General features: G+C 42.7%; 2 protein-coding genes across 6 annotated transcripts in view; one reads left to right on the forward strand and one right to left on the reverse strand.

Moving 5' to 3' along the window:
- PURG (purine rich element binding protein G) overlaps positions 1-4,596 on the reverse strand; it is a gene marked incomplete at its 5' end in the record, with an annotated part of 34,968 nt that extends 30,372 nt beyond the window's left edge. Inside the window, one exon of the mRNA XM_082680553.1 lies at positions 3,724-4,596. Coding sequence (XP_082536679.1) covers positions 3,724-4,596 — 873 coding nt within the window. The remainder of the gene's footprint in view (positions 1-3,723) is intronic.
- Positions 4,597-5,697: 1,101 nt separating this feature from the next.
- WRN (WRN RecQ like helicase) overlaps positions 5,698-14,252 on the forward strand; it is a 138,221-nt gene continuing 129,666 nt past the window's right edge. For all 5 annotated transcript variants that reach the window (XM_082680305.1, XM_082680307.1, XM_082680306.1 and 2 more), the window contains exon 1: positions 5,698-5,823. The gene's annotated coding sequence lies outside the window, so the exon portion shown is untranslated. The remainder of the gene's footprint in view (positions 5,824-14,252) is intronic.

Below are 14,252 nucleotides of genomic sequence, written 5' to 3' on the forward strand. Positions count from 1 at the left end.
ACAAATATGAACTCTACTTTAAAATTCTTTGTTAAATGTATTGGGATTTGCTGCAGAAACATTTTCTACCCTTCTCCATTACACTGATTTAATGGAAACTTGTTACTACGGCAGTTCCAACACAAACATATGCATGCAAGAGCTCACCCTACAGATTCTAACTACATAGTTATTGAAACACATCCCACCGGTCAAGTGGCATAAATGTACATCTTTTATATACAAAAGGTAAAGTGCATTATTAAATTAGTGAACTGACAGATTGTCTGCCTGGACCATATAGCTTTCAAATAGACAAATGTGAAATTCTCCCATTAGAACCAATTATTTCAAGAGGTTCCAATTAGCTTTTCCACCCTGTCATTTATTTTTTGGCCATGCTCTTTAGTGCAAATAAGCTTGTGTTTGACTCAAGTTTAAGGGACATGGCAGTTTGGGGCTTTAACAAGGAAAATTATAAAATGTGGCAGAAGTTTAATACTTTTATAATACATTGCACCTTTTGCATATAAGCAACAGATTAGTGCTGCTTTCAATTGGTAGGAGCACACTGCCAACGATTATGAGGGACCCGTTTCCAAATTTCATACTATCAGCTTATATTATTACAGTTTTGAGTCTGTACCACATTATGCTTGAATTATTATGTGCAAACATCATCAGTGTTTTAGAATTATATAGTGAACTAGTAATTTTGGTTACTAACTTTTAATGCTCACTTTTTGAATTCTAACATCCAGTTGCCTTAAGAGTTTTATGTCTTCAAGGCAGGGATCCTATTATTTTGAAGAGTACCATGTACACTTGCAGCTCCATTTATGTTACAAATGACAATAAATAAAATGTATATTGCACAGATAAGAATAGTAGCGTATTTTATAAGATACATCTCAGTACATGTCCTAAACCAGAGTTTTGGATTGGATCTTATTTGATTATGGCTAATGAATGACTGGAAATTTTAAGTATCAAAAAAAATCATAGCATCATTTCATTTTTCAGTGAACATTAACTTTGAAGAAAATGAAACAAAAGGACTGGCAGAAGGCTTAATGATTCTAAAGTATATTCAACTGCCGGTACATATGCATCTATCCAGTTTGTAGCTTTGAGATGGTAAAAACTCTGAAGTATACATACAATGTAGAAAATTTGGCTGCCTAACCAATTTTTCACTTAAATTATTAATGCAAAATTAAACTAATAATATTTATATACAATGAGTTAAAGATATTTAAGTCTGGCATTGTATCATGTGTATGTATATATATAACACATATATACACACACATAGATGTGTGTGTGTGTGTGTGTGTGTGTGTATATATATATATACATATATATGTATATATACACACACACACACACACTCAAACCTTACCAGACTAAAAACCAAGGAAATTATTTAGATTTAACAGATATAAATATTTTGGAAGGGAAAGTTTTAAGAGAGAGTATACAGTCACAGCAATAGTGATAGGAACACTCAAATACTGGAATATTCACAGCTCCAGTTTGCCAAAATCTGACAGGTTGATTATTATTAATAGGCACTATGATGGGCAGCAAAGCAATCAGTAGTACAGTAATTCAAGTGTACACCACTCCTTCACATACCCCAAAACTACTTTTTATCAAGCCTAGAATAGTTATTTTACAGTGAGGACTGTTTGAAGATCCTTGCTACTTTTAGAGTCTCAACACCCGCCATGAGCTATTAACTCTAGTCCTAACACCATCTTCTAACCTTCAGCTGGTCCATAGTGATCCAGATGGCCCACAATTATAATGAACTGGGGAGATTCCTTTATACTTTGAGGAAACTGGAAATACAATCAGTAAGCCAACACCAGTATGTATGTCTAGGTTACTGATTGCTTGTTCTTAAGTAACGTAAATCTGTGAAATTAATTTTCTTAATTCATATCATAAAGTTTTCTTAGTGACCTTACTTAAGTGTATTTGGGGACAATCCTCTGGAGGGAAATCAACTGTTAAAATAATTGTGAATTACTTATAGCATATAAAAGAAGAGCTACATTCTGAACTCAATCCATGCAGCCAGCTCTCATCAATGAGAGCTATATTTGGGGGCTGAAATCAGTGTCTGGCTTCTAAACATGATTATATGGACTCATTGTGTGGGAGGTGAATAAAGCCAAGATAAAAGACAGTAATTTCATTCAGATAAAATGCAGCTCAACAGATAAAATTTCAGTCAGTTAATACAGGGTGGGTTGGTACACATATACATTATATCCACTTGTTTAAAAAATTGCTTGGGTGTTGAAAAATTGCTGTGGCACTTCCTGGAAAGTAATTTTTAATACCAGTAAGTGGGTGAGTCTTGTGTAAAGTAAACCTTGTGTAAAGTATCATAAAGAGCACCTTGGAAAAATGCCTGAATTATTCTTTCAAATATGTTTATAACCAATCTTCAAATTATATTTTTCCAGGCTGAAATTGTATATTTATTCTAAATGCTTTTTAGAAAAAAACTTTTTTTTTTCCTGGAATTAAAACACCTTTAAAAGTCAGGTTTATACTGTAAGTGTTGAAATGGACTTCAGGGCAGCAACTGCAAAAGTGCTACTAAAATATATTACTACAGATTATTTTTATATCAGGTAACTGGTGCACCAACCCTTCTGAAACAGTGCTAAAGCAGCAGCATAAAATATAACACCTTGAGTCCATGATGTATTTTGGGAAAGAACCTCTCACAACCTTCAAATTAGCATGAAAAGCTAAAATATCAAGATTTCCATAGCAAAGCCTCCCACGCAACAGTGACATAAAAGTAATTCCTGAAACTTTGGAAAGTCAATAATAATATATGGTACAATAATCAGAGGTGAAGATGGGATTATAACTAGCTTAGAATAACCAATTAAAACTCTCTCATGGCATTGATATGGCAAGTATAAACTGTAGGGTCACCACAAAATTTGAAATTATAGAATACTATAGTAACTCTAAGATTCGATTCTTTAATGGTACTGTTTAATATTCAGTTATCCAATGGACATTTAATATATTTCTACTCGTACTTTTGTAAATAAATATATTTATAATAGAAGTCAGTTTCTGTTTCTGTGGTAACTGTCCTACAGGTAATCCTAGCAGCTTTTAATGAAGTAGGAATGGAATACTTTTTTGGGGGAACTTGTTAAATAGAAATTCACACTTACATATTAGGTATATGTATCTTTTTTTAAGCTTATGTCATAGTGCAATGTTAATCTTAGTTATGGTATCTAGAAGGTCAGAATGTCACACTGTGCTGATTTGCATACTTCAATAGTCTGGAGCAGCTGAAGCAGCTAAACTATTTAGCTCTGGGAAGGCTGAAATTCCCATAAGAATTATAGTGTTTTATGGATAACATAACATGAGAATCAGACTCCTTGAAGTATAACTACTAGAGGTACTACTCATAACAAAGGGCCAAAAAAAGAGGAAAAATTTCTTCAAATGATTATGGATCAGTACTTTTAGCCAATTTATGATTTTAACTTTTGCCTGATGGAGTTCAATTTCATTCTAGTCGAGGCATTCTTGCTCTTCACCACTGGCCCTTCTGCCATCCATCCTCTTTTCTTTATGGCTGTTGAAAATTTTCCTCATCTCTTCTTCGTACTTGATAAAATTCTCCCCAAACCTTGTCCAAGCTTTGAATGGAACAGTAATAGTATTACGGTAAGGTGGCCTCACCTCACTTACCTTCAGGAAAATTCCATATTTATTAGAGCCCACATCAAAGTAGAACCTTTTATTGTCCACTCTGAAAGAAGTCCCCTCTGGGAGTTCGACTGGGTCATCGTCTCCACCTCTGCGTTCTTCTATGTCCCCTTCGCCATAGTCTTCAATGAGCTGAACCAAGGCGTCCCGAAACTCAATCATCCCTTGTGCTGGGAGGACGATAGTCTGCTCTTGGCCCAAAGTGTGGCCAAAATAACCTATCATGCCAGTTCCCCGGATCATGGTTTGTCTTATCCTTAGGAAGCGACCCCGTTGATTTTCCTTTAGGTCTAGATAGTATTTCCTATTGTCCCTCTCTATGTAGTCTGTTTTGAGGACACTGTGAGGGTGCTCTTCGGACCCCACAGAGACTGGTGGGGAGGGTGCTGCGTGCTTCTGTCTCCTCCTGGAGCTTTGCTCTTTGCCGTGACCATGCTCTTGTCGGTGGCCTTTCAGGCCCAGGTGGGCATAGTGCTCGATGAAGTCCCCTAGACAGTCCTTCAGCTCCGCGGCCACAGACAGGGAGAGGGTCAGTTTACTCTTTCTGATATTGTCTTGCCGGCCTCTCCCTATCCAGACTTCGGCTATCTTTAGGAACCGGCCCCGGGAGCTTTGCTTCACATCTAGGTAAAACCTCTTTTTCTGGATGTCCACCCTTTTGGAGGCCAGCTCCTGGATTTCGGCTGCGCCCCCAGCCTGGTTAGGGGTGGCTGAAGCCGCGTAGTGGGGATAGTGGGAGTGCTGGGCCTGGGGATAGAGTCTACTCTTGCTGAGGCCAGAGCCCCCTACATTCTTGCCGCCGCGGCCACGGCCGCCGCCGCCGCCGCCGCCTCCCCTTCGCCTGGCTCTTTCCATCTTCAGCTGCAAGTGACAAACAGACACACGGGGTGGGGTGGGGGAGGAGTGTTGAGAACAATCGCAGACGCCCCTCGGCCTGCGCTGCCCCAGCCTCTGCCCGGGAACCCCACACCTGGCCGCTCTTTGCGCGGCGCCGGCCGCCGCAGCGCCAGGACGGTCCACGGCGGCGGCGGCGGCGGCGGCGGCGGCGGCGGCGGCGGGCGGCGGGCGGCGGGCGGCGGGCGGCGTCTCCCGGCTCCGCACCGGGCACACAGCATCCCTCGGCCGCCCCTGGCCTCCCGCTCCCGCTCGCCGCCGGGCCGCCCGCCTCGGGCTGGACAGCCCCCGGGGCCCCAGCCAGCACACACTCACATCACCACTGGTGCCATCACCGCCTCCGCCGATGCCCTTCGAGGCCGCCGCCGCCGCCGCCGCCGCCTCCAGCTCTCGGCCCCTCTGTTGCAGCCGCCGCAGCCGCCGCCCCCTGCCTGCTCCCCCGCCGCCGCTCGCACTGCCCCACGCCGGAGCAGCCGGGCAGGGGCATCGCCTGCGGCGCCCACCGCCGCCGCCCCTCCTGCGGCTGCTGCGGGGGCCGCCGCCTCTGTTCGGGCACCGGCCCGCGGCCCGCGGGAGACAGGGGGGCGGGGAGGGGGGCGGGGAGGGGGGCGGTGGGAGGCGGGCAGTGGGCCCCGCCTCCTCCAGCACAGCCCGCTGAAGGGAAGACCGGGTATCCGCTCTCCCCTGGGGCCCGCCCTGACGGAAGCCCAGCGCGTGGGATCGGACCGTGAGCGTGAGGTGACCGGACAGGTGTGAAGGTGGGGATAAGAACCCGGGTGGCGAGAGTGTTCTGACTTCTCCAGGTTCCGCCGGGACGTAGGACTCTGGCGGCCCACGGGCACCCACAAGGAGACTACACTTCCCTGAGTGCTCAGCGGCGGCGGGAGTCCTCCGCGCATGCGTTTCGCGTAGCCCGCCGGGCTAGGGTGGGAGGGGCTGCAGCGCGGCGCTCTGGGAGTGGTGGACTGGGGGCCGACGGACCCCGGAGGGAGGGGTGGGAAGGTCCGTGTCCTAGAAGTGACGTATGCTGTGTGCGCCGTGACGCTCCGGCGTGGACTCTGACCCGCGGGAATAAGGTCGATTGAATTGGTGTCCAGCATGAGTGACTGGGTTCCAGGCAATGCCGTTGGGACGCTGCACAAGTCGTCCAGCTGAAGGAGAAGTCCCATTGAACTGACTCTTCTCACGGTAACGTGTCCTCCCCAACCCTGCTTCCACCTCCAGACCCTTGAGGTATCATTCTAGCCTTCTCCGACACTGGCGGTGCTCAGTCCGGCAGAGCAGGCCTCTGGGCTGTGTGTGGGATATTCCTTAGAGACGGACATCTTCCTTCTCCCTTTCCACCTCCCAGGCACCCAGCCCATTTTGTGTAGTGTAACAAGTTATGTTGGATTTTTTGAGTTCAAAGCATTGAATCCTTAATGGTTTGTTGTGTTTTCCCTGGTTTAATTTGAGTTGTTTTCTGGATATGTTTGAGTATGTAAAAATTCTCCCTATGGAAGAGGATATTAGAATCCTTAGGATGTTAATTTAGTGGTCTTTAAGTCAGAGTACTAAGGATTTTGTATAGTTCGGTGCGTTAACTTTTAGGGAGCTGAAGGTCGGTGTGGGTAGGGCATTTAGATTTTCATGCCATTGAACAGTGGTCTCCCTTTGTTAATTCAACAGATATTTATTGAGCGCTGCTCTAGGTACTGGGGATACCATCAATGAACAAAAACACAAATCGCTCGTTTTTGGAGTTTGCATTTTGGAGAGAGATAGGCAATGAGTCAAAAGCCTGGTATATCAGAAGGTGAAGAGTGTCAGTGGGGGTAGGGAGCTGCAGTTTTACAGTAGGTGGTCAGGGTGGTCAGGGAAGGCCTGGCTGGGAAGGTAATTTTTGAGTAAAGACCTGAAGGAAGTGAGAGAGCTAGTCCTGTGGCTATCTGAGGGAAAGGTAAGTGCAAAGGCTCTGAGGGAGCCTGCATGGTGTGTCCGCAGAGCAGCCTAGGAGGCCAGTAAGTTAGAGCAGGGTGAGATAGAGAATTGTAGAAGATAAAGTCAGACAGATTGTGTAGGACCTTGTAGGCAATTTTGAAAATTTGGGTTTTCATTCTGAGGGAGGTGGGAAGCTACTGGAGAGGTTTGTCAGGGAAACACCATGATCTGAATGATCTTTAAAAAAAAATTGTAAAATGTATATAACAAAGTTTGCTAATTTATCTATTTTTTAAGTGTACGATTCAGTGACATTAATTACACTCACTGTTACACAACCATCACCATTATTTCTAAAACTTCTGCATCACCCCAGGCAAACTCTGTAACTGGTTAATTAAGCAATAACTCCCCATTGCTCCCTCTGCCCAGCCCCTGGTAACCTCTGGTATACTCTCTATGAATTTGCTTATTCTAGGTAGTATATACAAGTGGAATCATAATATTGGTCCTTTTGCATCGGACTTATTTCACTCAGCATAATGCTCTCAAGGTTCATCCATGTCGTACCATGTATTAGCACTTAATTTCCTTTTATAGCTGAATACTGTTCCGTTGTGTGTATATACTATATTTTGTGTATCCATTCATCTTTTGACAGACAGTTGGGTTTTTTCCCCCTTTTGGTTATTGTGAATAATGGTGCACTGAACATTGGCTTACAAGGATCTGCTTGAGTCCCTTTTTCCAATTCTTTTTTGGTCTGTACCTAGAGTGGACTTGCTGGATCATATGATAATTCTGTGTTTAGTTCTTTTTTTTTTTAATTTTTAAAATTTATTTTATTTATTTTTGGCTGCGTTGGGTCTTCATTGCTGCGCACAGGCTTTCTCTAGTGGCGGGGAGCGGGGGCTACTCTTCGTTGTGGTGTGCAGGCTGCTCACTGTGGTGGCTTCTCTTGTTGCAGAGCACGGGCTCTAGGCACGCAGGCTCAGTAGTTGTGGCGCACGGGCTCAGTAGTTGTGGCGCACGGGCTCAGTTGCTCCGCACTGGACCAGGGCTCAAACCCATGTCCCCTGCATTGGCAGGCGGATTCTTAACCACTGCGTCACCAGGGAAGTCCCTATGTTTAGCTTTTTGAGGAACTGCAGAACTGTTTTTCATGGTGGTGGAACCATTTTACATTCAACTAGTAATGTTATAAGGGTTCCAATTTCTCCAAATCCTCTCAAAAACTTGTTATTTTCTGTTCCTTTCTCTTTTCTTTTGTCTTTTCTTTTTTTCTTTTCCTTTTCTCTTTTGTTTTCCTTTCTTCTCATCTTTCTGCTTTCCTTTTTCTTTCTATTTTAGCCATCTTAGGTGGTGATGTGATGTGGTATCTTGTTGTGGTTTTGATTTGCATTTCCTTAATGACTAAAGACGTTGAACATCTTTTCACATGCTTATTGGCCATCGGTATATCTTCTTTGGAGAAATGTCTATTCTAGTCCTTTGTGTGTTGTTAAATTGAGTTGTTTGTCTTTTTGTTGTTGAGTTGTAGGAGATTTTTGTGTATTCTTACTAAACCCTTATCATAGCTTTGTAGTACGTTTTGAAACTGGGAAGTCTGAGTCTCCAACTTTGTTCTTTTTGAAGACTGTTTTGGCTATCCAGGGCCACTTGCAATTCCATATGATTTTTTTTTTTTTTTTTTTTGCAGCACCAGGTGGCTTGCGGGATCTTAGATCCCTGGCCAAGGATTGAACCCAGGCCACGGCAGTGAAAGTGCCAAGTCCTAACCACTGGACCGCCAGGGAACTCCCAATTCCATATGAATCTGAGGATTGGCTTTTCCATTTCTGAAAAAAAGCTTTTGGAATTTTGGTAGAGATTGTGTTGAATCTGTAGGTAGCTTTGGGTAGTGTGACATCTTAACAATATTAAGTATTTCTATCCACGAACATAGGTGTTCCATTTGTTGCAATGAAACTTGTCTTCTTTTTTAAAAATTAATTAATTAATTTATTTTTGGCTGTGTTGGGTCTTCACTGCTGTGCGCAGGCTTTCTTTTTTTGCGGCGAGTGGGGGCTACTCTTTGTTGCAGTGTGTGGGCTTCTCATTGTGGTGGCTTCTCGTTGTGGAGTACAGGCTCATGTTATGGAGACAAGTGACGAACTTGTCTTCTTTATGAATGAAATATCTTCTTTAATTGGCAGCAGTGTTTTGTAGGTTTTGGTGTACAAGTTTTTCACCTCCTAGATATTTTATTTTATTCTTTTAGATGCCATTGTAAATGGGATTGCTTTCTTAATTTCCTTTCAGATTGTTTGTTGCTGTTGTCTAGAAACACAGCTTATTTTTGTGTGTTGATCATGTACCTTGCAACTTTGCTGGATTTGCTTATTAAATCTAGTAGGTTTCTTGGAATTGGTAGGACTTCCCTGGTGGCGCAGTGGTTAAGAATCCACCTGCCAATGCAGGGGACACGGGTTCGAGCCCTGGTCCGGGAAGATCCCACATGCCGCGTAGCAACTAAGCCTGTGCACCACAACTACTGAGCCTGTGCTCTAGAGCTTGCACGCCACAACTACTGAGCCCATGTGCCACAACTACTGAAGCCCACACGCCTAGAGCCTGTGATCCGCAGCAAGAGAAGTCACTGCAATGAGAAGCCCGTGCACCACAACGGAGGGTAGCCCCCGCTCGCTACAACTAGAGAAAGCCTGCACACAGCAACAAATACCCAACACAGCACCCCCCCCCCCCCAAAAAATCTAGTAGTTTCTTGTGGATTCTTTGGGTTTTTTTTTTAATATACAGGATCATGTCATCTGTGAGTAGAGGTAGTCTTACTCTTCCTTTCCAATTTGAATGCCTTTTATTTCTTGTTTATATCTAATTTCTCTGGCTAGAACTTTCAATACTATGTTGAATAGCATTGCTGGAAGTGAGTATCTGTCTTGCTCTTGATCTTAGGGGGAAAGTTTTCAGTCTTTCACCACTGAGTATGATGTTAACTGTGGGTTTCTCATAAACCCCTTTATTGTGTTGAGGAAATTCTCTTCTGTCCCTAGTTTTTTGAGTTTTTATATCATGAAAGAATATTTGATTTTTATCAGATGCCTGTGTCAGTTGAAATGATCATGTGGTGTTTTTCCTTCATTCTATTAAAGTGACATATTACATTGATTTTCTTATATTGAGCCACCTTTGCATTCCTGGGATAAATCTCACTTGGTTATGGTATATAATCCTTTAAATTGACATTTCTTTTAACAGAATCACTCTGACTACTGTTTTGAGACTAGACTATGGAGGCAAGCAGATAAGAGATAATGTGGCTTGAACCAAGGTTTTAGCTGTGGCGGTGGTGATAGGAGGTAGGATTTCAGCTTTATTTTGAAGGTAAAACTAACAGTATTTGCTGATAGATTGGATGTGAGGTGTGAAAGGAGGAGAGGAGTCAAGGATGATTCTAAGGTTTTTGGCATGAGCAATCAGAAGGATGGAGGTGTACCTACTGAAAATTGTAATTTATGGAAGGAGCAGTTCGGGGAAATTTTATACCTATTGAGTACAATATGTGCATTAGACATTCAAGTATCTAGTAAATAATTGGGTATACAAGTTTGAAGTTCAGAGGAGTGCTCTAGGCTGTTTATATAAATTTGGAAGTCACCAGTGTGCTGTAGTTAATTTTAAAGTCATCAGGCTGGATGTGATCTCCAAGGGAGTGAATGTAGATGGAGAAGAGAACAACCAGGTCTGTGACCTGAATCTTCTGTTATGTTTGGAGATTGGGGAGGTAAGGAGGGATGGGCAAAGGGTACTGAGAAGGAATGCTGACTGATGTAGATGGAGAATCAAAAGTTTTCACAGAAGCCTAATAAGGTGTTTCAAGAAGGTGAGTGTGATTAATTGGGTCATATGCTGCTGGTGTGTTGAGCCAGATGAGGACTGACTGTAAGATTTGGCAGCATGAAGGTCATTGGTAACCTTGAAACGAGTGAGCCCTTTTGGTGGGGTGGAGTGTCTTTTCTTCTCCCCCCCCCCCGCCCCCCGTACGCGGGCGTCTCACTGTTGTGGCCTCTCCCCTTGCCGAGCACAGGCTCCAGACGCGCAGGCTCAGCGGCCATGGCTCACGGGCCCAGCCGCTCCGCGGCATGTGGGATCTTTCCGGATCGGGGCACGAACCCGTGTCCCCTGCATTAGCAGGCAGACTCTCAACCACTGCGCCACCAGGGAAGCCCAAGGGTGGAGTGTCTTTTAAATACTGGGAAGAGATAATGGAAGGAATGGAAATGGAGATGCTAGTATAGATGAGTCTTTTGAGTAGTTTTTAGGGGAGAAGAATGGAGCAGTTAGCGAAGTCAAATTTGTTTGATTTTTTTTAATGATGGGAGAAATTGCATATGCTTATATACTGATGGGACTTTGGGACTTTTCTGGTAGACTAGTAGAGAGGGAGAAATTGATGATGCAGAAGAGAGGTGAAAAATGCCCTTGACTAGATGAGAGGATATGGAATCTAGTTCACACAAGGAGGGGCTGGATTTAGGAGCACAGATAAGTCATGGGGGATATCTATCTATCTACCTATCTACCTACCTTCATACCTCCATAATAGCATGGGCCAATTCCCAATTTTTATATCTAAACCTATACCTGTCTATATATGTAATATCTATCTATCTATCTGTCTATCTAGTATAGAGATGGCAAGCTGGAGACCTGGGAGAGCCAGTGGTATAGTTCCACTCTAAGTCTGGCCTGAGAACCAGGAGAGCAGACACTATTTGTTTCAGTCCAAGTGTGAGTCTGAAGGCAGGAGATTAATGTCCTAGCTTAAAGGCAGACAGAAAGAGTGAATTCCCCCTTACTCAGCCTTTTTGTTATAGTCAGGCCGTCAACAGATTGGATGAAGCCCACCCACATTGGGGAGGGCAGTCTGCTTTACTCAGTCTGCTGATTCAAATGTTAATCTCATCCAGAAACACCCTCACAGAAATGCCCAGAATAATGTTTAAATATTTGGGCACCCTGTGGCCCATTCAAATTGACACAGTAAAATTAACCATCACAATAGAGTATATGGGCATAGATACAATTATGTGAATAAATTTCAGGGTAGGAGCTTGTGGACATTCTTTTTTGATTGCTTAAGTGAAGTCTGAAGCATGGTTGTCAGCTGGGAGGGATAATGGGAGGAAATATGATAGGTTTAGGTAGACAAGAGAAGGTATAAATAGTTAGCTTAGAAAGAGAGGATAGTAAATAGATTAGGGAAAAGTTGTAGAATGCTAGGAAGACTAAGAGTTCACTTGAAGTTGGTGGTCACAAATTTAAACACATCAGTCAACAAGATTGTGTTTTTCACCTGCTACATTCATTCAGCTACATAGGTATAGGCACAGAGTAGGCAGAGAATTTGTTGTGTTCAGGGTTAGAGTTTTGCCAGGAGAGAATAATGAAACCAGAGATGGGCAATGAAATTGGGGAAGTAGGCAAGGAAGTGGTTATAATTTTGCAATTAAACTGGCCAAGGAGGAAGTAAGGACTGCCTGGGGGTGAGGAGAGTGCAAAGGTAGTAGGACCATTGGATTATAGGCCCCAGGTGGATCAAAAGATTGAGTTTCCAGAGGGAATGAGCTTCAAAAATAGGAGATGTTAATTTGAGAGTGAGATGCTTGGAATTGAGATTGTGGAAGGATTCAGTTATTGGTAATAACATGGTATTCTCATGTGAACAAATGGGTAGAGCAGGGTGTGGGCAAAATTATTGGGGGAGAGCTAGTCAGAAAACTGAGACACACTATATTCCCCAGATATTATACATTAAAGAGTGTAAGCCACTGGGCAAGTATGGGGGAAAGAGGTAGGCTATAGATATAAACAGCTACAGTACTGATGGTGATAATGATCCGTTAATATCCATCTCAAATACCATCAACCTGATCTATATCTAACACTGGAAAATTAGGTATTGAGTTATATATGGTTGTATTGCAACTCATAGTCAACCATAAGCCTTCATGGACGTCTGTTCTTTGACCAAAGTGTTCTTGTAGGAGTGGCAGGTGATGTAAGACATCTTTTTTTAGTTTTCAGTTCGAAATCCTTCACCACATGATTTGGTGAAATCCTTCACCAAACTTCTGTAGAAGTTTTTCTTAGCTTTCTGTATAGCTTCTTTGGCTTGTCTCCCAGGGTTGTGAAAAATTTATCGTTAAGAAGACAGGCAGAGAAATAGGAGTGCTCTGTGACCTAGTAATTTCATGTCTAAGAATCTGTCCTATGGAAATAGTAATATGAATGCCTAAAGATACATACATACACACAAGGGTATTCTTTGAACATTGTTTGTGATGAAATTTGCAAGCAACCTAACTGTCATCTATAGGGAATAGTTAAATAAATTATGATAGATAAAGAAAATGGAATTCTATATAGTCTTTAAAAAATAGGATCAAGAGGTGGTGTTAGGTTTTACTTATCCCATCCCATCAACAGGGATGCTTTTAGTTGCAACTAATGGAAAATCCAAATCAAAGTGACTTCAGCTTTAAAAGGTTATTTATTAACCTATTTAGTGGACACATCCTGAGATAGAGTGGCCTTTAGGCATCTTCAGTCAGAGCACTGCCCATTTTTTCTGGCCCTGTATTTGTTCCTCTTCCATGAAGAAGGCATGAAGATGCTTTGCCTTCAGGGTGATGTCTTATATGGTTGTAGGATGACTGTGTGCATCAACTATGGCTATGTATTTCTTTCTTCACATCTAGAAGGTGGAAAATCATCCCTTCCCATAGCATGGAAGGAGAATCCTGATCTTTGTTACAATTGGACCACCTTGGACCTAGTAATTATGGACAGGAATGGAGACCAGAGAATTGAGACCTGGATTATAGTTCCTGTCCCTGAATCAGTTGCGTGGCAAGGGGAGTGGGATTTCCATATTGGCTTTAAAACAATTGGATTTCATTCCTGGTACTGGTAATGAGGTCAGTCCCATTCCAGAAACTTTGCTGTTATACATGGGGGTGGGATGGGGAAGGCTGAATGTGTTTGTTACCCTCATCTTTCCTACTTGTATTAAGGTAATCAACATTTCGGTCCTCTCATTCTTGATTTTACTAAAATCATGAAACTGTGTTTATCCTCAGGATCTCATGTTAGAAAAATATAAATCACTGTTGACTTCATTATTTGCAGGGGCCCTTCATGTTACTCTCAGATTTCAAGAAAGAGGTGGATAGGAGAGAGGGACTGAGGGAGTGAGGATGGGAGAGAGAGAGATATGCTTGTTGAAAAACAAACTATAGCATATTAAAACTCTCCTTTCACATACTTGACCTCAGTTCCATTCTGTTCCCTGTAGAGGCCCCTATTAACTGATACTTATCCTCCTGGATTGTTCTTTGCATTTACATAATACACGTATTATCATTTTGTATTTTCAAATTTAAATGGTAACTACTACTGACACTTAGTTTTTCCTGTTTCACTTGGCACCTATGTTACAGAACTTGTCATCTTAATACATATAGTTCTGTTTTATTCTTTTACTGAATGCTTATTATGCCATATATGGATATGTCATTGATTATCTAACTATTAATTTACCCTACTGATTGCTTTTAGTATGTTTGCTATTACAGACTGATAAAATGAACATCCTTTGCATACATCTTTGTGTTTATATGTGCATGTGGTGAAGA

This window comes from Grampus griseus, assembly GCF_964374135.1.
Source record: "Grampus griseus genome assembly, chromosome: 21".
Classification (NCBI taxonomy): Eukaryota; Metazoa; Chordata; class Mammalia; order Artiodactyla; family Delphinidae; genus Grampus; species Grampus griseus.